Raw genomic sequence first — 25,253 nt, forward strand, 5'->3', positions numbered from 1 at the left:
TTCAATGTTGTTCGGTGGTATTTTATCTCATTGATATGAAAGAAGAGAGTGGCCTACGAGGTGCAGTTGCATGAAGGGAGAAAAAAGTTTTTCTTGGCATGTGCATTATATATACAAAATATTTTTAAGAAAAAAGTATATAAGCTCGGTAAGAAATTAAAAGTCCCTGGTAGATCGTTGCTTATCAAACATTCTGCTGCATTTTTTTCCCCCCGAAAATGAGCCTTCTTATTTGGTATGCATGGGAAAGGGCTTGGAAAATATACTTTAATATCCATGGAGCTATAAAATATCTACTATTTGGAGGAAGCACACTAAAGTTTCTATTTCCTCCGATGCTGAATTCAAGCAATAGGTCATACGGAAGAATTTCATAAACCAATTTTATTTCATTAACGGATCATGGGTGAAGTAGGGCAAGAATACTTCTTCCACGCCAAGTGGCAAAGTCGGTTCGGCGACGCTACTTTTTTATTTTTCGGTAATCTGAATAGAAACCACTAGGAAAGTAATCAAAGAAAGAAAGAAATGACAAGATATCAAGTATCGTTTTATGGGGGGCGAGGATAGCACATTTCTCTTGCATCAGCTTCCAGCAATAAGGCCAACTCCGGGTGAATACGAGATCCATCAGCAACATTACCTTATCTCATAACATGATGAATCGTGAAGTTCTGAAGCGATGATGTTAACAGAAAGATCTCTTCAAGCAAAAGAAATACTGCGGCAAAATGGGATATCTTCTTTAACCATTGAATGACGGTCAGAGAATCTCATTCAAGAATGAAGCAAGAATCTCCATATTTGGAACGCACAATGGCTTCCCAACCTGCACGTAGTTTGTATAGCGACCAGATCTCGAAGATAAGCAGCGAGCACAGCACACAGTATTCTATCCATCTTTACCATTCTTTCTAACTCTACCGCCCATATGTATGTACTCACTACTCCGTAGTTTCTAATTAATTAATTCTCCCCAATCCCCAATTGCCCATCCTTTGTCCGGCAACCAAAACGCCCTTCGCTCGAAAATATAGGAAGCAAACGGCGCATACTTTCACCGGAAAAAAAAAAAAAACCCCTCCCCTTTTCTGTTCTAAACAAACAATCAAAACAGAAAATGTGGCTTCGGCTGCTGTTTGAACATGAGGATATGAGTAAAATCGATCGTGGTGCCCAATATACAGCTATTTCTCTCCGCATCGAGCATTCTTCTGATTGGAGAAGTCCAGTAAGAACTGCTATGTGAAAGTGGGCTTGAGCATTCTGATGGGATGGAAGTCCAGTAAGAACTGCTATGTGAAAGTGCCCCCGCCCCCCGTCCCAAGAAAAAAAAGGAAAAAAAAAAGGAAAGGAAAAGAAAACCCTCACACCAATAATAACCAGAGCGAGAGGGACGGTGGAGAGAGAAAAGAGGAGGGCTTAGAGGTGGGATTTGGGAGGGGCGAGCGATGAACGTGAAGCAGGACCTGGAGCAGCAGCAGCAGCGGCAGCACAGCGACCACAGCTCCGACCAGCACCCCCAGCGCCGCCCTCGGGGGTTCGCGGCGGCGGCGGCGGCGGGTGGGTCGGGGAAGTGTCGGAAGGAGCGGGAGAAGGAGAAGGAGCGGACGAAGCTCCGGGAGCGGCACCGGCGGTCCATCACCAGCCGCATGCTCGCCGGCCTCCGCCAGTACGGCCACTTCCTCCTCCCCGCCCGCGCCGACATGAACGACGTCCTCGCCGCCCTCGCCCGCGAGGCCGGCTGGACCGTCGATCCCGACGGCACCACCTACCGCCCCTCCCCGGTCGCCGTCGCGGCCCCGCCCCCTCAGCCACCGCCTCCGCCCCCTACTCCACTGGTATGCTCGACTCCACTCTTTCCCCCCTTTCCTTCTCTCGCTCTTTCTGTCCAATACTACTTCCGCTCCATGTCTTTCTGTGTCGTGAAGATGGGGGCTTTCGCTATGGTTGGTTGATTTTTGCTATCTCACTCTTTTTCTTGACAAAACCCCGGAGTTTGGTTGGTTTGTTTTTTTTTTCCCCCTCCCCTTCTTCTACTTAATCTAGATGTGGAATGTATCGTGATGGGTCTGCTAGGCTTCCTCTGTAAAACTGGTGGGGCATCGAGAAGAATTCTATGACTAGGTTGATGTTGCCATTGCTGGGTTTCCAAAGGAAGGGTCGATATTCCTTCGTTCTGTTTCGTCTGAACTAGTCGTAAAACGAATGTACTCTGCTTCTGTTTCGCCTGAACCGTCTTTGTACTTATAGAAAAAAAAAATTCCTGCAATAAAACGTTTGCAGTCAAACAGCTCCTCGCAGATAGTTAGCTGGTCGCTTGTCGAAGCTGGTGGGATCATGCAAACAGCATGGTCGGACAATCATTTAATGGAGACTGATGGTGAATCTTCCATGGCCGCATTACTTCCAAGTTATGCAGTGATTTGTAGTTGGACAGCTGCAGAAGTTACTTGGGCTAGAACAACTTGCATGTTAGTTGTTAAAATTATGGACAATACCCTATGGGACTTGTTGGGCATTGCCTCAAAAATGTTATTCATAGAGTGATTTTTGAATCGTAAAAGAATTTTTTAGCATTCGATTGATTAGGTCAAACAATGTTATTTTTGATGACTCCTTGGGCTGGATTATGTAGTTAAACAGCAAAAAAGACAGGGTCTATAATGATTTTTTAATGAAATTTTGGGAAAAATATAAACCTCAGTTAGGTGTGTCGCTTCATCTTCTGCAAGCATGGTAGTTACTGGGTGAATTATCTGCATGCAGGCACCATTTCCTGTTAGGTCAATTGAAAGCCCCCTCTCCACCATTTCTTTGAAGAACAGTTCCATAAAAGCAACATTAGACTCTCAGGCATCTCTTCTCCGGATTGATGAGAATTTATCCCCGGCATCTCTAGATTCAGTTGTTGCAGAAGGATCTTCAAAAAGTGAGAAATATATAAATGCCAGCCCAAACAACTCACCAGAACGCATGGAAGCTGATCAGGTAAAAGAGTGTGAAATTTTGCATCTTGACTGATATTCATAGGGCAACAATAGCCGGAAGATTTCACAAACATATGCAGCAGTTATACATTCTATCTTAGTATTTAAATAATCAGCTGATATGCAGAATTTATGTACGCCATGTACAAGCAAATTTCTAGCTTTATAACAGTCAGGTACCTAATTGCATATTATATAATAAAAAATATTGCACATATAGATACCTGGTCAAAAGAAAGTTTGAATTGCTTGAGCACCTCGATGTTAACAATATTAACATCAAAAAAGCAGGCCGTGTCCCAAGTATGCAGGCTATGAGAGAGCCTGCAGAACAACTTACTTTATCATGTTGGAGACTTGAACATGCCAGCAATTAGGTTCTGGGAATAAATCCACCTTATGTCAACAAGAAGATTTTTGTTTATTATGCTAATTTGTTGTTAGAAACTACTGCTATCCATTGGGAGTAAAACTGCTGTCCTTGTGCCATTGGCCTTTGCTGTGTGCAGATACCTGACCTAGAATCTGTTTTACATTCTAACATATTTTACTATTGTTTGTTGATGGTTAAACTTCAGTTGATGCGAGACCCTGCAGAGCATGATGGTGATTTTGTTGGAACTCCATATATTCCAGTTTATGTGATGCTTCCTGTAAGTAGCAACCACTATCCTTTTTTGATTACCCCCCTCCTTTTGCAACAATGAAATGCCATTAAATTGACTATTTATTCCATCCATCTATTCTTTCTTTCTTGTCATGCTGTTCTCATTAGATTTTAATCTCCCAAACTTTCATTATTCAAGATTGCACATGCAACTGATGTAGACCATGTTGTAAAAGGCAAATCACACAAAACTCCATTACTTTGAATAACATACACAGTTGAACAAAGTTAGACCTAATATCGTCATATTGTTCACACTAGCGGAGGGATTGGATTGCTCCAGCATGGACTCTTCTGAACTGTAGTTTGTATAGCTGTTCTTGCACAAGTAGGCAGAAAGAACCTATAAGGTCAAAAATCCTCTCAGGGAAGGTAGATAAGTAGCATGTCTTAACACCTTATTTGTACATTGTGTTTGCATTCGCATTGAAATTTCAATCCTCAATAGTTCTCAAATTCAAATTGCCATCTCTCTCTCTCTCTCTCTCTATTTATTGCACCCATGGAATGCCGTACCAGCCCGTACCGGCCGGTACGGGCCGGTACGTACCGGTCCGGTCCTAGACCGGTACCGGAACGGATAAAAAACCGGTATTCCCGGTTTTTTATCCGAACCGGCCGGTTCGGGCCCGTACCGGCCGGTTCGGAGCCCGTACGATTTTTTTTTATAGAACCACAGCGCCGCGCGCTGTGGTTTTTGAAACCACCGCGTACCGGCCGGTACGTACCGGACCGGTACCGGCCGGTACGTACCGGACCGGACCGGTACCGTACCGGTCCGGCCGGCCACCGGTACGCCGACCGGTACCGGTACGGCGGACCTTGATTGCACCATTCTCCTCTTGTTGAACACATGCTTTCATGTGAGTCGTGGCTTTAGCCTCTCCATGGCTGGAATATTCAACTCCAAAAACTCAGCATTGCTTCATGAAATTTCCAAGTCATTGTGATGTAGCTCCAGTGGTAAGTTTTGCAAAAAGAAAGAGAAAATTATATATCAATGGAGGTAAAAAAAAAAAAAGAATAGATAAGAATGTTAAGGAAAATGTTATTCCTGAGTTAAAAACTATTAGCACCAAATGCTAGGTTGCATGATAGGTTAAATGGTTGTCCGGTTAGGATATAACTATTGACCATACTAATGATAGCTTAAATGATGGTCCAGCAACGTTTGACCTATAGGCATTAAAACCAAATCTTGTATGGATCTTTTTGAGTCTCGATCAATCTGTTCCTAAGCTTGTGATAATCATCTTAAAAGGTACCTGCTTTTAAGGAAGATTATAACCCTCTTGCCTGGTAGAAATTTTGTCTTTATTGATGATCTCCAGCTTGCAGTTTGAGCCTCATGAAAAAAAAAAGTGGCAGGAAACTTTCTTTGATACTAATCTGATTCAACTCAAGCAAGACTTAACAGAGTAACAGCAAACTCTCAATCATCAGCGATATACTTGAATAATAACATTTGGGAAAATACATAGAAATATAGATTGTTTGTACATCACCTATGGCAGTAAATCTATGAATGTTGCTATAATTCACTCACTGCAATGGAGGATTGGATGAAACTACTAGTTGTCTCCTTGTATCCCTAAGTTGTCCGTCTTTCCTGCACAAGCAGCAAGAACAAAATTTGAAATTGAAAAGCTTCCTAAGAAGAATATGTGGAAGAGAGATCCCTTGCATGCCATAAGAGTGCTCTTTGTGTTACAAAGTATATGCTTTTATCTCCATTTTGGCACAAATAAATTATGAATAGAAATACTTCTTGAACCCCATGATTTCTTGTCATTCCTTTTTCATCCTTTTTCCTCCTCTTGATAAGCTGCACTAGTGCCAATTTACTTCCAGGACAAAATATTAAATTTGGTTGCCATATCTAGATTCCATTTAATGAATTCTTGGTTGCAACTGTTGTAGACTAGCATTATCAACAGTTACTGCCAACTGGTGGACCCAGAAGCTACACGACAAGAACTAAGGCATCTGAAGTCTTTAAATGTTGATGGAGTGGTTGTAGATTGTTGGTGGGGAATTGTGGAAGGCTGGAGTCCACAAAAATACGAATGGTCTGGTTATGGTGACCTGTTTAATATCATTCGAGAGTTTAACCTGAAGTTGCAGGTCAGGCTTCAAAATGCTTATTATGATATATGACACATGTATGCAGGATTTCCTTTCGTATTTTATGCTTTTCATCAGCACTTCAGCTAAAATGTTTGTTACTACTTGCACTATTATATGTTTATCCCTTAATGCCATCACCAAAAGTCCTTTTTTTGGCACCAAAATTGAGAAGTACCAAAATTGAAAAGTTTTAGATAAAATTATACATCAGTAATCTATGATGTTAGATGATTGGAGCTCTGCCTTGCATAAATAGATTTTAAAGAACAATCATGGTTCTGTGTTGCCAATAATGAAATATTGAACCCTGCTTCTACCATTGAAAATTTTGGACCTTGATTTGCATGTTTTGTGCTGTGATACGCTAGAGTCACATTCATTGGTTTACTAAATTTCATCTTGACAACAGATTGGTTATAATATTCTCCCTTTTTTTAAGTTTAATATAACATTTTGGACCACTTCTTTTAGTGTTGGCTGGGGCATGTCTCACTATTTGAATTTATGTAAATCCACATTATTTTCAGTATAGGTTATTATGTCTTAATCATTATAGTTAATGTGGATAAATAAATTCTTATAAGATGAGGTGACTGAGTCTCTTATTTTCTCTCCAGGATAATTGGCATGTAAAAATAAAATCTAAAATAAGAATTGATGATTGGTTTGCATATCCATCATTTAAATGTAGGAAGAACGTTTGATTTTTGTAAATGTTTAAAAGAAGAAGGCTCTTCTGTTATTATTATTATTATTGTTATTATTACTATTAGTATTATTTATTTGGAGGGAGAAGTGGAGGAGGAATATATGACATGTGAACTTGAACTTCAGTACTGCAAGTCTGTGACTGGAAGATAGGAGGTTCCTCCTCTGTGACTTATTCTCTCACACATCATATATAGTAGATGAAGAACATCAAGAAATCTCTCTTGGAAGTATAGAGGTAAAGGTTTGAAAGTTGCGAAAAAGATAAAAAGTGGCTGCGAGGACAAACACCCACATCTCATAACTTATTGAAAGATTTCTAGGTTAACACATTGGACTAAAGGAATAATGTCAAGCCAAATGAAGTATAGAGGTGAAGATTTAATGATTGCAGGAAAAGTGTGGCTGTTAGGAGAAAGACCTACTTTTATCAGCTTACTGGAATACCTTTAGGTTAACATAATGGATGAAATTTGTGGAAAGAGGATCTAGTCGGGAAATGTAATAAATGGTCGAGACCAACTTGGTCAGGAAGGATCCAAATGCAGGAAGAAAATCAAGGCAACATTTAACCCTAAAATTAGAATAGTAAAAGAAAACCTTTTGAAATAATAAATGATATACTAGTAATAACAACATTTAGAGAAGATTTGCATTTGTCAATAAAAATGGTGTGACAGTAAAAGCTATGTTCAACTGTCGAAGATAGACACACACACACACACACACATATGTACAGATATCCATATAAATATCAATATCCATATACCCATATATCCATATGCATATGCTTATGCACATACGTATGTGTGTATATATATATATATACATATATATACATATATATACATACACATACACATACACGCACGCACACGCATACACATACGTGCACGCACATAATCCATGGCATATTTGGGGTGTGTGTGTGTATGATATTCTAAAAGTTTTAGGCTTAGAATGGCCTAGATTGAAGCGAGTACTGTCCCAAGAGCAGGATACATTCCTTCAATACATGGCATATTTGGGGTCTTCAGTGAACATGCAGCTAGATAGTGTCTGATTTAGCTTTTTTATGGCACATGAATTTGGAAAAAGAAGGTGGAACTGAAACATTTTCTGTAGTCACCCTTGAAGAATTTAATAGTTGAAAGTGGAAAGAGAGAAGTAATTTTGTGGATTTAAGGTGGTCTATGCTAGTGCTTTAAAATAGTAAAGCCAACTTCTTGGAGGGGAAACAGAAAGATGAGGAAAGTTGTATACAGAATTTTTTTTTGAATATCTTGGACTTAAAGGAGTCAATAACTGCCATGAGACTGTGCTTCTATTACCAATGCCATGTTCCTCATGAGAAATCTATATCTTGCAAGTTGCAATGGAGTGGTAAGTCAGCCCACTTAAAGAGTCTTTGGACTATAGCAACTGCGTAATCAAGAAGCCAAACTAAATGAAATTGTAGAAAAATTAAAATTGGAAGAAAAATATAGAATTTTGTTTTCATGAACAGTTTACTGTTGATAGATTGAAGAAACCAAATTCAAATCAATTTAGATGAAAATTAGATGCTTAGACAACGTAGTAGTAACAAATGAGGTTGACGTTTACTAGAAGGATTTCAAATTTATAAATCATGCTGCTATGGATTAGTCACTGAAAGTTATGCAGGTAAAAAATGGATTATTATGTTACACTTGGCAAACTTCAGTGAAGATAAAAATGAGGCATCCTTGACTTATATGACAGATGAAGATCAGGAACAGACTCCAGAGTGTTAGACAACAGAATGGAGATTGGACATGTTCATTTGTGAGTAGGGGAAGGAAGGAAGAAGGTAAGCTTTGGACTCGAAATTATTTTCAGAAATTCAATAATGGAAGCAACCATGATGTCAAACCAGGTGTACTTTATTACATTTGTCAATAGGAAAACTGATTGAGTTGATACTTGGTGAAAAGATTAGTAAAAATGATCCCCTGCCCCCTCCTTTGCCTCCTTCAATGCATTTGGATGTGTTGCACATGCCTTTTTTTAAAATTCTGTATACAACATGACTAAAGTGCTTTTAGTATATTTGTTCATAAACCTTGTCCTTATAGTACATAAGCATATGGACATTAGTCTGTATGCTACATCTCTAGTCCACTGTGGAAAAAATAGCAAGAATGCGGACCTTTATTTGAATGAATACTGATAACTGCTGGCACATTTTTTTTCTTCCCATCTCAGAAAAGAGAACTGCTAACATGTTTCAAAACCTGTTATTCTATCATTCCCATCTGACTGATAGTGTTTTCAGGATGAAAATCCTATTGGTCTGTTCTAAGAAATAACTGTCTTTAGAAAAAATTGACGCTTGAGAAAAAAAAATACTTTCTATTAGTCCATACTCCATAATATTCAAAGCAGATTGATGTAAGTGAGCATACATTTAAGCAATAGCTATCGGGCACAAACGCATTCTTACTGTTAAATGGATTTTTCTCTACTTTGATGCTTTATAAATAGAATAATTTTTAACTTTTCATCTAAAAAGCATAGATGACATTTGCTGGATATCCTTAAATTGCTTGTAACTTTTTACAAACTTTTGAAGGTTGTAATGGCATTTCATGAGTGTGGAGGAAATGGATCTGGTGAAATATTAATTTCCCTTCCGAAGTGGGTTCTAGAGATTGGAAAAGATAATCAGGATATATTTTTCACAGATCGTGAAGGGAGGAGAAACACAGAATGTCTTTCTTGGGGTATTGACAAGGAACGCATATTAAGAGGAAGAACTGGAATTGAGGTATTTGATTACTATTAGCATACTTTCTTCTGATAAATCTACTCCTCTACATTATATTAGTTTTTCTTTTTCTTGAACAAAATTTGATCTAAGAAAAGAGAAAACTTGAACTGATTAATTAAAAAAATGAAAAAGGAGTAGATGCATGTTATTCTTCTCTCTGCATTTTTATTTCCGATCACAAACTTGCTTTACGCATGGATTTTTTTGAATTTTCTTTAATGTTCCTTGGAGCCTTATAAGAAGCCATCATAGATAGGTTTGCACTTATTATATTGTATGCATGTCATTTGCATTTATTATGTACATCTGGGGTTGTCTTCTGTCTGCATTTCTATTTGCTACCAAAACCTGCTTTATGCATGGACTCTCATTTTTTTACTTTTCCTTAATGTTACTAGGAGCCTTAGAAGAAGCCATCAGAGAGATTTTTTGCAGTTATTATATTTGGAAGCTTTTTTTGGAACCTGAACAATTTCTTTATAGCACATTATTTTCACTTCTTATAAACATATTATGGCATTGTTTGGTGTAGATAGTTTGAACAGATTTTGAGTTTTCAAATGGTACTTATTTGAATCTATTCTATGCAGGTTTGCTTTGACTTCATGAGAAGCTTCCGTATGGAATTCAATAACTTATTTGAAGAGGGTCTCATTACTGCTGTTGAAATTGGACTAGGTACTTCAGGGGAGTTGAAATACCCATCACATCCAGAAAGAATGGGATGGAGGTACCCTGGTATCGGTGAGTTTCAGGTATCTGTTTTGAGGTTAACCTGTACTATTTCCCATCTATATGTTTGCTTAGAAATTACAATTTTCATTTTCATAACTTTCTACCAGATGCATGACAAGTGTAAAGAAATACCCATGACTCTCTTGCAAAGCTAAATTACAGAATTCAATCTAATAGCCTTGCGTTTAAGACTTCTTCCCAAAACAGTATATTTAATGTTTGTAGATAAATAAATAACTAGAATAGATCAAAAGATAGCCAATATACACAGTAACAAACTTTCTTCCATAATATTTAACTCAGGTTAAAGCACCAGATCATTGCTCTCTAGGATTATATTTACTGGTGGTAGAGAACTCAATCCTATAGTGAATCCTAGCCATCCAGGGAAAAGGCCAAAACCGCTGAGACTACAACTAGATATCTTAGCGCATTCTCCAATGCCTGCCGCAACATATCTAAGTCATGCAATCAACAGATAAAAGGAAATTCTTGTTTTAACACATTGATTGAGTGTGATACAATTGTAAGGGCCAATGCCACTACTATAACATGGAAGAATTGTATTTTCATTTGGATTTCTTCTTATAAAACAGCTGTAACTTCTTGGTTGAAAGTTGGACAAGTGTTTATTTGAGCTTTAGGAAGCTCTTTTGGTTCTGTTTTGGAATTTCTATTGGTACTTGTCGACGCTTGGTTATCACTGTTACGAAATGTGGAGTGACCTTTTAGATTGGACATATATCCTTGAATGATTTGACATATATAATCTCTTGTTAGGTGAGCCCTTAAGTATTATCAGATATGTCTGGCTCTTCAAATTTTAATGAGACACCACCACCAAGAGTAAGATGACAAAGCATACTTTTGATTTTAATATTTCATGGAATTTAATAAAGGAATCCAGTTTTTTTTAAATGTATCTCATTCCATTACATTATAAGTGTAAGTATTAATCAGATGCTGGAAAAATGTTTACTTTCCTCTCATTGATATGTACCTTTGGCAGTGCTATGACAAGTACATGCAGCAGAATCTGCGACGAGCAGCAAAGTTGCGTGGACATACATTCTGGGCCAGGGGGCCTGATAATGCTGGCCATTATAATTCAAGGCCACATGAAACTGGATTCTTCTGTGATAGAGGTGATTACGACAGCTACTATGGACGTTTTTTCCTTCATTGGTATGCACAAACCCTAATTGACCATGCAGATCAAGTATTATCGCTTGCAAACCTTGCATTTGAAGGGACACAAATAGTTGTGAAGGTATGCCTAAGTTATTTTGGTAATCCTTTTACTATAACTCAATTTCTCATTACTTTTACTGGATTTTTTCTGCTAAAGCTTGTTTAATTGCTTATAATCTGGATCATTTTGAAGTTGTAGGCATTTGGCTTTCCAATCTATGTAATTCCTCTACAGATTTCTGTTTAAAAGCTACTTGTCACATTAAATAGTAACTACATTTAATGTAGGCTGATAAATGCTCCAATATATGCATTTAATACCTTGATAGTAACTTTAAAGAGATCAGCCGATTATATTTCCATTGATAGAAATTAAGACAGAAATAGTTATAATACCAACCCAAAATATATAGGTTAATGCTTGTCACTTGTGGGACCATTCGCTATGTGAGTGGTATTTAACCTGGATCCAAGGGATAAGGATCTTCTGTATCATATCTTGAAGTTCTTCTATATAATTGGACATAAATATTTTGCTGACCTCTGTGAAATTTGATTGCTGAAACATAATTTTTTAACTATATGACTAATGCAGATTCCAGCAGTATACTGGTGGTACAAGACTGCCAGCCATGCTGCGGAGCTTACAGCAGGATTCTATAATCCTACAAACCAAGATGGCTATTCTCCGATTTTTGACATGCTGAAGAAACATTCTGTTACTATGAAATTTGTCTGCTGTGGGACACAGGCCTTGGCTCATGAAAATGATGAAGCATTGGCTGACTCAGAAGGTTTAAGCTGGCAGGTTGCAATAATTTTCTATTTTTCCTCCTTGATCTCTGTAGTTATTTCATTATTCCTGCATCCACATGTCCTTTTCTGATACTGACCTAGAATAGGTTTTGATTTGCATTTGCTTTTCTAGGCGCTGAATTCTGCCTGGGACCGTGGTGTAACAGTAGCTGCTCAGAGCATTCTTCCATGTCACGATAGAGAGACATATATCAGAATCATAGAAAATGCAAAACCAAGAAATGATCCCGACCGTCGCCACCTCTCTTTCTTCACATACCAACAGCTGGCTCCTGTGTTCATGCAAAGAGAAATGTGCTTCTCAGAACTGGACAATTTCATCAAATGCATGCATGGTAAGTATGATCTATTGCATATAGTCTTATAAGCAATGCCCTACAACAACGATGGTGATGACAAACACCATTGTTTTCTCAGTGGGAATAGTTAAGAAATGGCAAGGATTATTTGGCTCCAAGTCTACTATCATCTCCTATATTGCCCTTTATGTTTGGGTGGGTTTTGTATTGACTTTTAACTGCTAGTTAGCAATGGGCATTTCTGCATTCATGATTTCCTGTTCTTCAAATTATGTTAACCTCTGTTATCCTACCTTGGCATGCATTCCTCTTCTCAGCACTTACGATGTGTGTGAAATTACCTTTCATTAGTTAGAATCTTACTTGAGCAATTAATCCGCAGGGGAAGTTACTAGTGATGTCCAAACTTAATTGCCATGCTGCAATATTTCAGACTATCCACAGTTAAAGGAGATGGAAGGAAACATAACTGCCAATACAGTGACAGCTGACAGCACCTGTAGATGTGCGATCCTTAATATTGGTTGGTTGGCCTGAGAACCTTGTAGTTTAAGCAACCCAAGTATTTATTGATGCTTGATTATGTTCCCCACTTTACCGGCCAAATATTCTGTCATGATTGATCCTTATCTTTGAGGATGCTTAACCATGGAATTCTGTACCTTCAATTTACTAATCTATACTACCAAAAGGAAATTTAAATTTTCTTTTCCCTGTTCCTTGGGATTTTTTTTAAAGAAATAGAGCAGGAAAAAAAACACTTTATATGAAATATGCTACTGAGTGTTATGAACTTTTTTTTTTTTGGCTGACTGGAAGTCTGGAACAGTATTTCTTTAGTTTGAGACATGAGAGAGGTTGGTGTCAGGTCCTATTGTCCAGTTTCTACGGAGTAATGTGGTGCGTCTCTTGCCATTGGCTAGAGATGTACATGTCACCTTGAGGCCGTACAGGGATGTGGCTGCTGAAGGTAAGCCGGTCTTTGGACAAAAAACCCAAGACCATTCTCAGTCCCTTTCCTAGTGGTTTTAGTATTATGAGGGCCGATGAGATATGGGCTCCTGGCCACATTATATTTTTCACATTTGAGGAAAAAAAGAGGGAACAACAAGATTGCTCTGTTGTAACTTATATGTCATAAGTTGGAAATATGAAAATAATTTTCTTGCATACAAAAATAGGGCTGCATATATCTGACTTTTTGCAGATCTTGCAATAGTAGTAGCTTTATGTGCTAGAATACCCTTCTTTAGATATGGTGGGATGTGAACATCATCTTCAGATTTGTACTCATGAGTTTGTCCGAGGTTGTTTTGATAGCCGCATAGTTCCATACTTGTTTAACAAGTCATGCTTTTCCCCTTATGCTTCTTTCGGCACAAGAGTTCATCAAATAGAGCTATCTACAATGCAACCCCTTGATCAGAAGGCCTGTAAAAATGTTTTTTATGCTACAAAGTCGTGCTTTTGTTCTCACGGTTCTTTTGGCATATCGTATGATCAAATAAAGCAATCCATACTGCAACCCCTTGATTGGAAGGCCTATTAAAACTATCCAGAGAGTGGTTGCAAAGGGCTAGCACTGCCCAGTTGCAGTAGTTGGAAATCCTGTTCGCAGGGTAGTGGTTCAGATTGTTGCCAGATTATTATGGTATTTGATCACAGTCATCCAGCTGAATCATAATTTTCCACATGATTACAACAAACACTTTCTTGCAGAAGATCTGTTTGGGCTGCAACCTTGGCAAAGATCATAACAATTCCTTATTCAAAGGCATCCGGCTTTTGAATTGGTTAAGCTGTCAATATACTTGAATCATTCATTCCCACATCAAGATTTTAGGTGCCAGATCCTCAGAGGGGAGACCGTTTTTGTTTAACATACACATCCTCAGCAAAATCAGGAATTGCCAATTTTAAATACACATGCTTCCAACAAAATCAGGCATTTCTACACATGAATATGTACTCAGATTCTTCATGGACTCCTTATAAGATATGCTTCCCAAAGGTTAACTTGTGTTGTTATGCAGGAAATTAGAGTGCTTAAAACTTTCAAGATTCAACCACTACTCAAGCTACCAAGAGATGCCTCAATGACAGCAACAAAACTGGACAGCCACCGGCTCATGCATCACTTCTCCCTTTGCATTAACATAAAATAGACTATTATCAAAACGATGGACAACATTTCAAATATTTGAGCTTCAGATGTCCTGCACAAGAATTGTAAAAACTGTTTGGGATATGAGTAAATATATTATTAAGAGATTTTTTGCATGAATACCCTACTACATATCGAATTTTGCATGAATATCCTTCCAAAATTAATATTTGCATATATATCGTCGTAAAACACTTATTTTGCTATTCTACCCCTTTTTTATTCTTGTATTTACATATGTACCCACGCCATTTAATACCGTTAAAAATTAATAATTTTAAATTAAAATGACTAAAATACTCTTAATGGGTAGATGTGCAAAAAAAAAAAACATTTATAAGATGATCGCAATAGAGGACAAAAAAATAATTTCAAAATTTTATTTTATTTTTAATTAAAATAAATATGATTTTTATTAACGATGTTAGATGAATCATTATATTAGGAGCATTTGTGCAAAAACATTATTTTATGAGGATATAAAAATAAATATAAATTGTAAGAGGGTATTCATGTAAATTTAAATTTTTAGAAGGGTATTCATGCCAAAAAAATATATATATATACTCAATGGTTGTTATTTTTCAAAAAGAAAAAATTGTTGACCTAAAAGGCTTGATTTTGATGATACAAAATGTTTGAGTACAAAGTTTACTAATCACTTGTTTAAAGTGTACTAGAATGCTCACAAAAAGTCAAAAAGATATCAATTTAGAACTCTTAATATGGAAGAATGAGACTTAAGTTTATGAAGTTGTGCTAGAGGAGTCGACCTCAAAAACACTACGAGCTAGGCACATTAACGAGTCGAGCCGAGCCCGAGCTTGGGGAGGCTCAGGCTTGGCTCGTTTCACAGAACTCGGGCTCGGTACCGAGCTCTGTATTGAGCTCGAGCTCGGACTTGTTTGGTAAAAGAAAAGCTCGGACTTAGATTCGTAAAGCTCGTTTCGAGCTCGGGCTCGAGCCCCATAATAAAAATCCACATTAAATAACACGACAGTGAGACCTTTTACGAAAGAAACGTTACATCCTGTAGATGGTGATGATTACAGTCAGATGTGGGGAACAGGATGGTTCATTCAAACTAAAAGAATATATATTAGGATTTTATAGTATTATTGGCCATGTGTCGCGACGCAGTAGGAGGAGCCTATACTGACCGAGGAATAATTACTGTTAGCCCTTGTCCTTTGTGGAAAAAGAGCACGGGTTACGGGGTTAGGTTGGCTTGCTGGGGGTGCGGGAGATGGGATGGTGCAGTGCTACAGCTGTGACGTTGTTAAGGGGGGCGGCGACGTCTTTTCAAGGGGGTTTAATTGCTGCAGCTGAGTAACAGTGGCAGATTTTTGCTTGAGGGAAGAGGAAAACTGGTTTTGTACGGCATTCTGTACGGTAACGGGATGTGGGCGTGTAAAAGCTGGCCAGGTGGGGGGGGGGGGGAGGGAAGAGGGAATTAAAAAAAAAAAATGTTTGAACCAAATCCAAAGCACGGAGCAGCTCGGCGTGCTTCGTGCTTGATAGCAGACAACGTTAAGTGACGAGCCTGTTTGGGCTTGTGAACTGCTCAAACTCAAGCTCGAATTTAAACGGATCTCATTCTAGGCTTGGGCTTGGACTCGTTTGACTAACGAGCCGAGCTCGAGTCGGACTTTTAACGGGCCGAGCCCGAGCAGCTCGGCTCGTTAACAGGCCTACTACGAGCTAACTCTTGAATGTCCCAAGGCAAAAATAGAAAACTTTAATTTTGTATAGTTTCAATAGTTGACCCCAGAAAAACACAAGTTGACCTTGGCACATTAATAAAGACGGGCACGCATGCACGAGTCGATCCTACAATAGTCTTAGAAGAAAAACAGAAAAAGGTGAAAAACTACATTTTCATGAGCCGACCCTTATAAATCATGAGCCGACTCTTGTTGAACAAAAGTCGATCCTAGAATAGCCACAAATAGAAGACAGAAAGCAACCAAAATTAGTATGTTAGCGAGTCGACCCTAGTCATGGACAAGTCGACCCTAAAGAATAAAATAGTCGGCTCCACAATGACCACAGGTGAAAGACAACGCAACAAAAACAAGAGTTGTCCTGAGTCCAACCTTGCAGATCATGAGTCGATCTCTAAAGATCACGAGCCGACTCTTGAAGATGTTGAGTCAACCCATTTGCACATGACAATAGTAACGACTAATTTTTCTATAAGAATAGAACGATTGTTTCATCTCACAATGACTCATTCAATCTGTCTAACAGGTAGAAACATCTTCCAACTACTTTTTGAAGCTATAAATGCATAAGAATACCTAAGAAAGACAGAGGTGATGATAGGAAGAAAAGAAGAACAAAAAGAGAGAGAAGAACAAAAAAGAAAAGAAAAGAAAGAGAAAAACAAAAAATATTTAAGTGCTTTAAGTGTGAGCTTAAAGATTATATCTTTCACTGTCAATAAGATTTGGCGCAGAGCATTCAAAGCCATTTAAGGCCAACCAGCTACTTTCAAAAGCTCCATCAACTCTCCATCAAATTTCTTTTAGGGAGCTTTAGTTTATTTCTTTTACAAATTCTCATACTTTGTTGTAACCAGTTTCAAGAGTTAAAACTAAGAAAGATCCATCCAAATCTTGAGTTGGAGTGTATCAAGCCTAGAAAAAGCTTGGTGGTTTGGTTGATTTTTTGTAAAAAATCAACTAGGTTGATTGTGAGCCTGTTAAAAATAATCTTGTTATAATCTTGAAGAGATTATAGTGAAAATTTCTAAAAATGGTGTTTTGGGGAGCAGACGTAGGTGCACGGTTTGGCACCAAACCACTATAAATTTTTGTGCTTGTGGTACTTGGTTTGTGTGCTTTATTCTTTTTGCATATTTACTTACTTATTACTTATATCTCCCGTTGCACGTCACATATATATTAAATTTTTATCTCGCAGCACTTATAGTTTAAATTTTTTTAAAAGCTCAATTCATCTCCGCTCTTGGGTTGCACAAATGGGCAGCATTAAACTCCACTAAACATTAATCCAAAACTAGTTAGAGTCGGCTACATAAATCTTTTTCTTTCATTTCGCTCAATTAGGATCATACTTTTTGAAAATATTTAGATATTAAGTCCTTCCTTACTACTTCAATTTTCGGTCCATCTTCTATATATATCAAATCATTTCTTTGTACTTGTGTATTCTTGGTTTATATTGTATATGTCCAAACTATCTTAGCCATCCTTCTCTCTATTTGTCATTTATTGGTTCTACCTCTATATCTTAAGAATAACTTTATTTTTTATTCTGCTTTTTTTGTATTATCATACATCCATCTTAACATTCTCATTTCAGCCATGCTAATCTTAGGCACATATTTTTTAACTACACGACATTCTGTACCATACAATATAGTTGGTTGTATTGATGTCCTGTAAAATATTTTGTTCATCTTAGAAGGTATTAATTGATCATATAATATCGCAATTACATTTCTCCATTTAACATCCTCTTATATCTCCCATTCTTTATGATTAATTGATTCTAAATACCTAAAATGATCACTTTTAGAGAATTCGTGATCCTCAATTTTGACTCCATCTTCGTCTCTTTGTCTAATTTTACTAAAATAAAATTTCATGTATTTTATCTTGGTCCTTTTAACCTGAAATCCTTGGTTTTTAATGCACTTCTCCAAATTTCTAATTTACAGTTAACTCTGACCTTAGTATTATCTAGCAAAACTATATTATCTGCAAACAGCATGCAATAAAAAATATCATCCTCAATAGGCTTGATGTAAATCTATTATGACTAGGGGTGTTAATGGATCGAGTCGAGTCTTAAGAGACTTTGATTTTTTATTCGGATTTTAATTTTGGATCCAGACCCGATCGAGTCAGATCAGGTCCATAACTATAATTTTTGACCTAATGAGTCATTTAGGTCGGGTTAGGTCCACATATAATCCAGGTCCAAAAAATTTGGATTCAGGTTGCGTTGGGTCTGAGTCGAGTCCGGATCAGGTTCGGATCCGAACTTACTGCTTAAATTTAATTTATGAACAAGGGCAACGCATGAAGTTAGCAGATAAGGGGACGGCTCATACGTATGAAAGCATTCGGTGATGGTGGTGGCGTTGCGGAGGAGGTTGTGGCAGAGGCGACTCTTCATGCACGCAGCGAGAAGCTCCCGCTTGACCACCACCACCTGCGGCCGCCCCGCCGCCACCCCGGACTCGTCCGCGGCCATCTTCAGCACCGCCAGCCCGCGGTCCCCGCGTCGCTCAGCACGTCCCCCTGTATGCTAGCTCAGAGCGCCACGGCTGGTCTGAGGGTGGATTTGGAGAGGTGAAGGGGAAGGGGTTACGGTGTACGTGGTTGGAGAGAGAGGCAGGGAGGGATCGAGCGACGACGAGGAGGACCGAAGAGAGAGAGAAGGGGGGGGGGGAGGAGAAGGGAAGACGACTAGTACTGTTGGGTCATGCCATGGGTGGTTCGGCGCCGGTCTACCAGAGATGTGAAAAGTAGTGAAGAGCGGCAGCATACACCATGATTGGATGTAATGGAGACCGGAGTATGCTGCTCAGTTTCTCCCATCAACTTCGGCAATCGATAACTGTGGACCACGCAGCTCCATGTGATCCGTCTTTCACGATTAGGCCTGTCCGAGATCCAACCACCAACTCCAACCCTCCAATTAATGATCTTTTTGGAGATGCGAGGGGATTTGATAGCCCCGTGGTCGTATGATGATGATACGATGTGAAAACAATTCACGGCAATGGCATCGCTCTCTTTGTCCTTGTCCGCTTCGCCGCTGCCAATAATTGCTAGGCAGAACAAGGGAAGCGAGCTAGCGGCCCCCCGTCCCCCATCCCATCCGATCTAGAGAACACAACACCTTCGTCCGGTGCAAGGGGAACTGCGGTCCATCGTCTGGTGCAAGGGGGACTGTCGTCCATCGCCTGAGCACAACACCACTCCTCCCACCTCCTTTTCCTTCCTTTTGTTTATTTTTTTAAAACTTAGTAGATCATGGACATGTGGACTGCGGGTCTAAACGGATAATTCGGATTCGGTTCGGATTGAATCAGTCATTGAATAAACGATTCAAAATTAATCCCAAAAAAGGGTTAGATCGGGTCCAACACCCAGATCAAGATTCTAATAAACTCATATCCGATCTGAAACATAGAACAGATCCAATATTAAGACCCGACCAGGCCCGCAGGTCCAAAAATTGAGTCGGATCGAATCTAAGCAGGTCGATCACACGTTAACTCGACCCATTTTGCATCCTTAATTATGACTAGAAATTCATTAGTATTGCCACCCAATAGTCTCGCACTAATAACCACTCTACTGTACATGTTCTTGATCATTTAATATATTTAAAGATAGTTCCTTTCTTTTCTAATATCCATCATAAAATTATCGAGGGACTCTATTATATGCTTTCACTAAATCAATAAAAATCATACGAAGATTTTGCCTCTTTTTTTATACTTCTCCATTGACCTCTAAAGAAGAAAATAACTTCCATAATCAACCTTCTTAGCATAAAAGCAAATTGATTCTTTGATATTTTTGTTATCGCATCTCAATTTGTACTAAATCTCTCACAAAGTTTCACAATATGGAGCATGAGTTTAAAAACTATGATAGTTAGAATAGATTTTAAATATCTTCTTTACTCTTATAAAATCGATACTATAGTGCTCTTTCTCTATTTATTAGAGATCATTTTTTTAGTCTTTAAGATCTTATTAAATAAATTACTTAACCAAGTTGCTCCTATAATTACCTAAACACTTCTAAATCTTAAGAGGAAATCTATCAGGTCCAACTATTTTCTTCTATTTTCATCTTTTTCATAGCATTCTTTGTGTCACATATTTCTACGTAGATCTAATATTTCTAGCCTCGGTTTGAACTAGTAAGATATCCTAAAATGACTTTTATTGAATAGCTTATTAAAATAACTTCTCCATCTTCTTTGATCTCATCCTCCATAATCAAAATTTTCTGATCGTTATCTTTGATATATTTAACCTGAATCAAGTCTTCTAGTTTTCATTTTTCTTAATCTTGCAATCTTACAAATATTTTTTAGCTTATGATATAACTCTTCGGATGCCTTGAATCTAGCATCTCATATCACCATCTTAACTTATTCTTAGCCATCTTATAACTTCTTTTTCCAACATTTAGGTAGTCTTTTATAACACTTCCTTTTAGCTAGCCTTAATTACCAACTAAACATTCTCATTTCTAGCAACTAGTTTCTTTACATGATGGTCCTCTGTGGCGACTTTCTTAATATGGTTAGCCATCCCTTCCCACATAGTGTTGATTTCTCCGTATAACTCCATTTTTCTTCTTTCGATATTCTATTCTTAAAAAGTCATTTTTTCCTCCTTATAAGACTCAGCATCTACTTCTTTAGTTCTTCTCTATTTTCTAATACACATATTCGAAACTATCAATCTATGTTGAGTGGTTTAAACTCTCAAGTGGATACAACCTTATAATTTTTATGCAAAACTTGGATCAATTTTTCTAGTAAGAAATAAATCTATCTGATAGTAATATACCCACTTTTAAAAGTTAGGGATAATTAATTCCCCACCCTCCAAAAGACCGGGCGTATAACAAAAAGTCCCCGTTCCGTCCAATATCTCCACCAAGTTTAATTCCCGGTACCTGAGGCCCCTTTTATTTTTTCAAAAAATGCCGAAAAATACCCCTGCCCCTCTTGATCTTCTATCCCCAGAAGGAGGAGGAGGTACGGCCACCGCCGAACCATGGCCCGTCCCTGCCCAAGCTCCCTTCCGCGGCCGCGACCGGCCCCGGCTCGCCCCCTCCCGCAAGCCCCCGCCCCCTCCCGTGCCCCCTGCCCCTCCTGATTTTCCATTCCCAGAAGAAAAAGAAGAAGAAAAAGGCCCGGCCGCCACTGAACGCCGCCCCCCCCCCCCCCCCCCCCCCCCCCCCCCCCACGCCCCCTCCCCCCCCCCCCCCCCCCCCCCCTGCCCACCCCCCCCCCCCCCCCCCCCCCGAGCCTCCCTCCCGTGGCCGCCGCCGGCCCCGGCTCGCCCCCCTCCCGAGCCCCCTCCCGCGGCCTCGCCCCCTCCCACGGCCTGCCCCCGCCCGAGCTCCCTCCTGCGGCCGCCGCCGGGCCCCGACTCGTCCCCTCCCAAGCCTCCTCCCATGGCCGCGCCGCCAGGAATGCCCCCCGCCCCTTCACGAGCCCCCTCCTGCGGCCGTCGCCGGCCACGGCCCGTCCTCCTCCCGCGTCCGTCGTGGCTTGGCCCCTTTCTGGAGCCCGCCGACCTCACGTGAGGAGAGGCGTTCTCCGCTGGCCAGCAGCGGCGGCGGCGGCCACGCCCCCTCCCGTGGCTCCCTCCAACGGCCGCCACGTCTCGGCCCCCTTCCGGCGCCGCCAGCTCATGGGAGGAGAAGAAAGAAGAAAGAAGAAGAAGGGGAAGAAGAGAAAGAAAAAGAAAAGAAAAAAAAAAAAAAGAAAAGGAAAGAAAAAGAAGAAAAAGAAAAAGAAAAAAAAGAAAGAAAAATAAATAGATAAATGCATTAATAAATAAATAAATAAATATAAATGAACGAATAAATAAATAAATCATTAAATAAATAATATATTTTAATAAAAAATAAAATAATTATAAATAAATAAATAAATAAAAACCGCCACGGCCAGGTTCTCTCCCGCGGCCCCTTTCCGGCACCGCCGGCTCGCGGGAGGAGAAGAAAGAAGAAGAAAGGAAGAAGAGAAGAAAAAAAAAGGAAAAAAAAAAAAAAAAGAAAAAAAAGAAGAAAAGGAAAGAAAAAGAAAAAAAAAGAAGAGAAAAGAAAAAAAAGAAGAAGAAAAGGAAAGAAAAAGAAGATTTAAGTGTGTGCAAAGAAGACTTAATTGTGTATAGAGAACATTTAACTGTGTGATGCATATAGTTAAGTGTTCTCTGTACATAATTAAGTTTTCTCTGCACACTTAAATGTGTGATGCATAGAATACGTAACTGTATGCAGAGAAATTTAAGTATGTGCAGAAGAAGACTTAATTGTGTACATAAAATATTTAACTTAAATTATTGTGATGTATAGAATACTTAACTATGTTGAGAGAAGATTTAAGTGTGTGCAGAGAAGACTTAACTGTGTGCAGAGAAGAGAAAGAAAAAGAAAAAGAAAAGAAAAAGAAGAGAAGAAAAGAAAAAGAAAAAAAAAAAAAAAAAAAAAAAGAAAAGAAAAAAAAGGAAAAAAAAAAAAAAAAAAAAAAAAAAAGAGAAAAAAGGAAAGAAAAAGAAGAAAAGAAAAGAAAAAAAGGAAGATAAGGAAAGAAAAAGAAAGAAAAAAGAAAAAAAAAAAAGAAAAAAGAAAAGAAAAAGAAGAGAAGAAAAGGGAAAAGAAGAAAAGGAAAAAAAAGAAAAAAAGGAAAAAAAAGAAGAAAAAGGAAAGAAAAAGAAAAGAAAGAAAGAAAAAGAGCACTTAACTGTGTGATGCATAGACCACTTAACTGTGTGCAGAAAAGATTTAAGTATATGTAGAGAAAATTTAATTGTGTACAGAAAATACTTAACTTAACTGTATGATGCATAGAATACTTAACTATATGCAGAGAAGATTTAAGTGTATGCAGAGAAAACTTAATTGTGTACAGAAAAGCTTAACTGTGTGGTGCACACAGTTAAGTATTATCTGCACACAATTAAGTCTTCTCTGCATACACTTAACTATGTGATGCAGAGAACACTTAACTGTGTGCAAAGAAGAAAAAAAGAAGAGAAGGAAAGAAATAGAAGAAGAAAAAGGAAAGAAAAAGAAAAAAAAGGAAAGAAAAAGAAAAAAGGGCAAGAAAAAGAAGAAAATAAAAGAAAAAGAAGAAAAAGGAAAGAAAAGAAGAAAAGGGAAAGAAAAAGAAGAAAAGAAAAAAAGAAAAAAAGAAAAGAAAAAAGAGAAAGAAAAAGGAAAGAAAAAGAACACTTAACTGTGTGATGCACGCAGTTAAGTATTCTCTGTACACAATTAAGTGTGTGCAAAGAAAATTTAAGTGTGTGCAAAGAAAAACTTAATTGTATGCAGAGAATATTTAACTTAACTATCTGATGTATAGAACACTTAACTTTGTGCAGAGAAGATTTAAGTATACGCAGAGAAAACTTAATTGTGTACAAAAAACACATAACTATGTGCAGAGAAGATTAAGTGTATACAGAGAAGACTTAATTATGTACAGAAAATACTTAACTTAATTGTGTGATGCATAGAACACTTAACTGTATGCAGAGAAAACTTAATTGTCTACAAAAAATACTTAACTATGTGATGTACGCAGTTAAGTATTCTCTGTACACAATTAAGTTTTTTTGCACACACTTAACTGTGTAATGTAAAGAATACCTAATTGTGTGCGGAGAAGGAAAGAAAAGGAAGAGAACGAAAGAAAAAGAAGAAAAAAAAGAAAAAAGGAAAGAAAAAGCAAATAAGGAAAGAAAAGAAGAAAAGGAAAAAAGGAAAGAAAAAGAGAAAAAGGAAAGAAAAAGAAGAGAAGGAAAGAAAAAGAAGAAACAAAGAACAAAGGAAATAAAAAGTAAATAAGGAAAGAAAAAGAAGAAAAGAAAAACAGGAAAGAAAAAGAAGAAGATAAAGAAAAGGAAGAAAATGAAAGAAATGAAAAAAAAGGAAAGAAAAGGAAGAAAAGATAAAAAAAAAGAAGAAAAGATGCAGAAGAAAAAGGAAAGAAAACGAAGAGAAGAAAAGAAAAAGAACACTTAACTGTGTGATGCATAGAACACTTAACTGTATGCAGAGAAGATTTAAGTGCGTGCAAAAAAGACTTAATTGTGTACATATAATACTTAACTTAATTGTGTGATGTATAGAATAGTTAACTATATGCAGAGAAGATTTAAGTGTGTGCAGAGAAGCTTGGCACATAGGTAATATACCATAGCATACATTTAAATAAGCTTGGCACACAGTTAATCAATGTTTGAATACTTAATCTAGCCTGACATATAGTTAAATCTTCTGGCACACAGTTAAGTAAGATTTAACTGTGTGCTAGGCTGGATTAAGTGTTTAAATATTGACTAACTGTGTGCCAAGTTTATTTAAATATGTGCCATACTATATTACATATATACCAAGCTTACTAACCTAACTGCCACTCACTAATCATTTTTCTTTTTCTTCCTTTTTCTTTTCTTTTCTTCTTTTTCTTTCCTTCTCTTCTTTTTCTTTCCTTTTTTTCCTTTTTTTCTTTTTCTTTCCTTTTCTTCCTTTTCTTTCTTTCTTTTCTTTTCTTTTTTCTTCTATTCTTCTCCTCCCTTCTTATTTATTTATTTTTATTTTATTTCATTGAAATATATTTAGTTATTATCTTAATTATTTATTTATTTCTTTATTCATTCATTCATAGATATAATTATTTATACATTTATTTATTTATTTCTTTTTTTCTTCTTTTCTTCTTTTTTCTTTCCTTTTTCTTTTCTTTTTTCTTCTCTTCCTCTCCTCCCTTCTTATTTATTTATTTATTATTTTATTTCATTGAGATATTTTTAGTTATTATCTTAGTTATTTATTTTTTTATTCGTTCCTCGTAAATATATTTATTTATGCATTTATTTATTTATTTTTTATTTTTTCTCTCTTTTTTTTATTTTCTTCTTTTTCTTTCCTTTTTCTTCTTTTTTTCTTCTTTTCTTTTTTCTTTGCTTCTCCTCCGTTCTTCTCCTCCCGCGAGGTCGGCGGCGCCGGAAGGAGGGCGGGCCGCCGCG

The 25,253-nt window shown here is 37.8% G+C and overlaps 1 protein-coding gene across 2 annotated transcripts; it reads left to right on the plus strand.

Moving 5' to 3' along the window:
• Positions 1-1,369: 1,369 nt before the first annotated feature.
• Positions 1,370-14,536, plus strand: LOC103720729 (beta-amylase 8). 2 transcript variants are annotated; one of them, XM_008810571.4, is made up of 10 exons: positions 1,370-1,841; positions 2,770-2,991; positions 3,569-3,643; positions 5,578-5,781; positions 9,086-9,280; positions 9,874-10,038; positions 11,028-11,288; positions 11,805-12,017; positions 12,138-12,360; positions 14,358-14,536. In XM_008810571.4, exons 1-10 carry the CDS (start codon positions 1,452-1,454, stop codon positions 14,363-14,365), a joined length of 1,956 nt encoding a protein of 651 aa, XP_008808793.1. In that variant the 5' UTR covers positions 1,370-1,451; the 3' UTR covers positions 14,366-14,536. The 2 variants fall into 2 exon arrangements, with proteins under 2 accessions (XP_008808793.1, XP_008808792.1); XM_008810570.4 differs by lacking the exon at positions 14,358-14,536 and adding an exon at positions 12,707-13,042 and having other exon boundaries at positions 1,371-1,841.
• Positions 14,537-25,253: the final 10,717 nt, after the last annotated feature.

The sequence above is a fragment of the Phoenix dactylifera genome, chromosome 17 (genome assembly GCF_009389715.1).
Source record: "Phoenix dactylifera cultivar Barhee BC4 chromosome 17, palm_55x_up_171113_PBpolish2nd_filt_p, whole genome shotgun sequence".
In the NCBI taxonomy this organism is placed as follows: Eukaryota; Viridiplantae; Streptophyta; class Magnoliopsida; order Arecales; family Arecaceae; genus Phoenix; species Phoenix dactylifera.

What these genes read in the sequence shown, in the direction of transcription:
- LOC103720729 (XM_008810570.4), top strand. Translation starts at nt 1,452, where the DNA reads ATGAACGTGAAGCAGGACCTGGAGCAGCAGCAGCAGCGGCAGCACAGC. An exon ending in AACGCATGGAAGCTGATCAG is followed by an intron (nt 2,992 to 3,568) that starts GTAAAAGAGTGT and finishes GTTAAACTTCAG; the next exon opens with TTGATGCGAGACCCTGCAGA. An exon ending in AGTTTAACCTGAAGTTGCAG is followed by an intron (nt 5,782 to 9,085) that starts GTCAGGCTTCAA and finishes AAACTTTTGAAG; the next exon opens with GTTGTAATGGCATTTCATGA.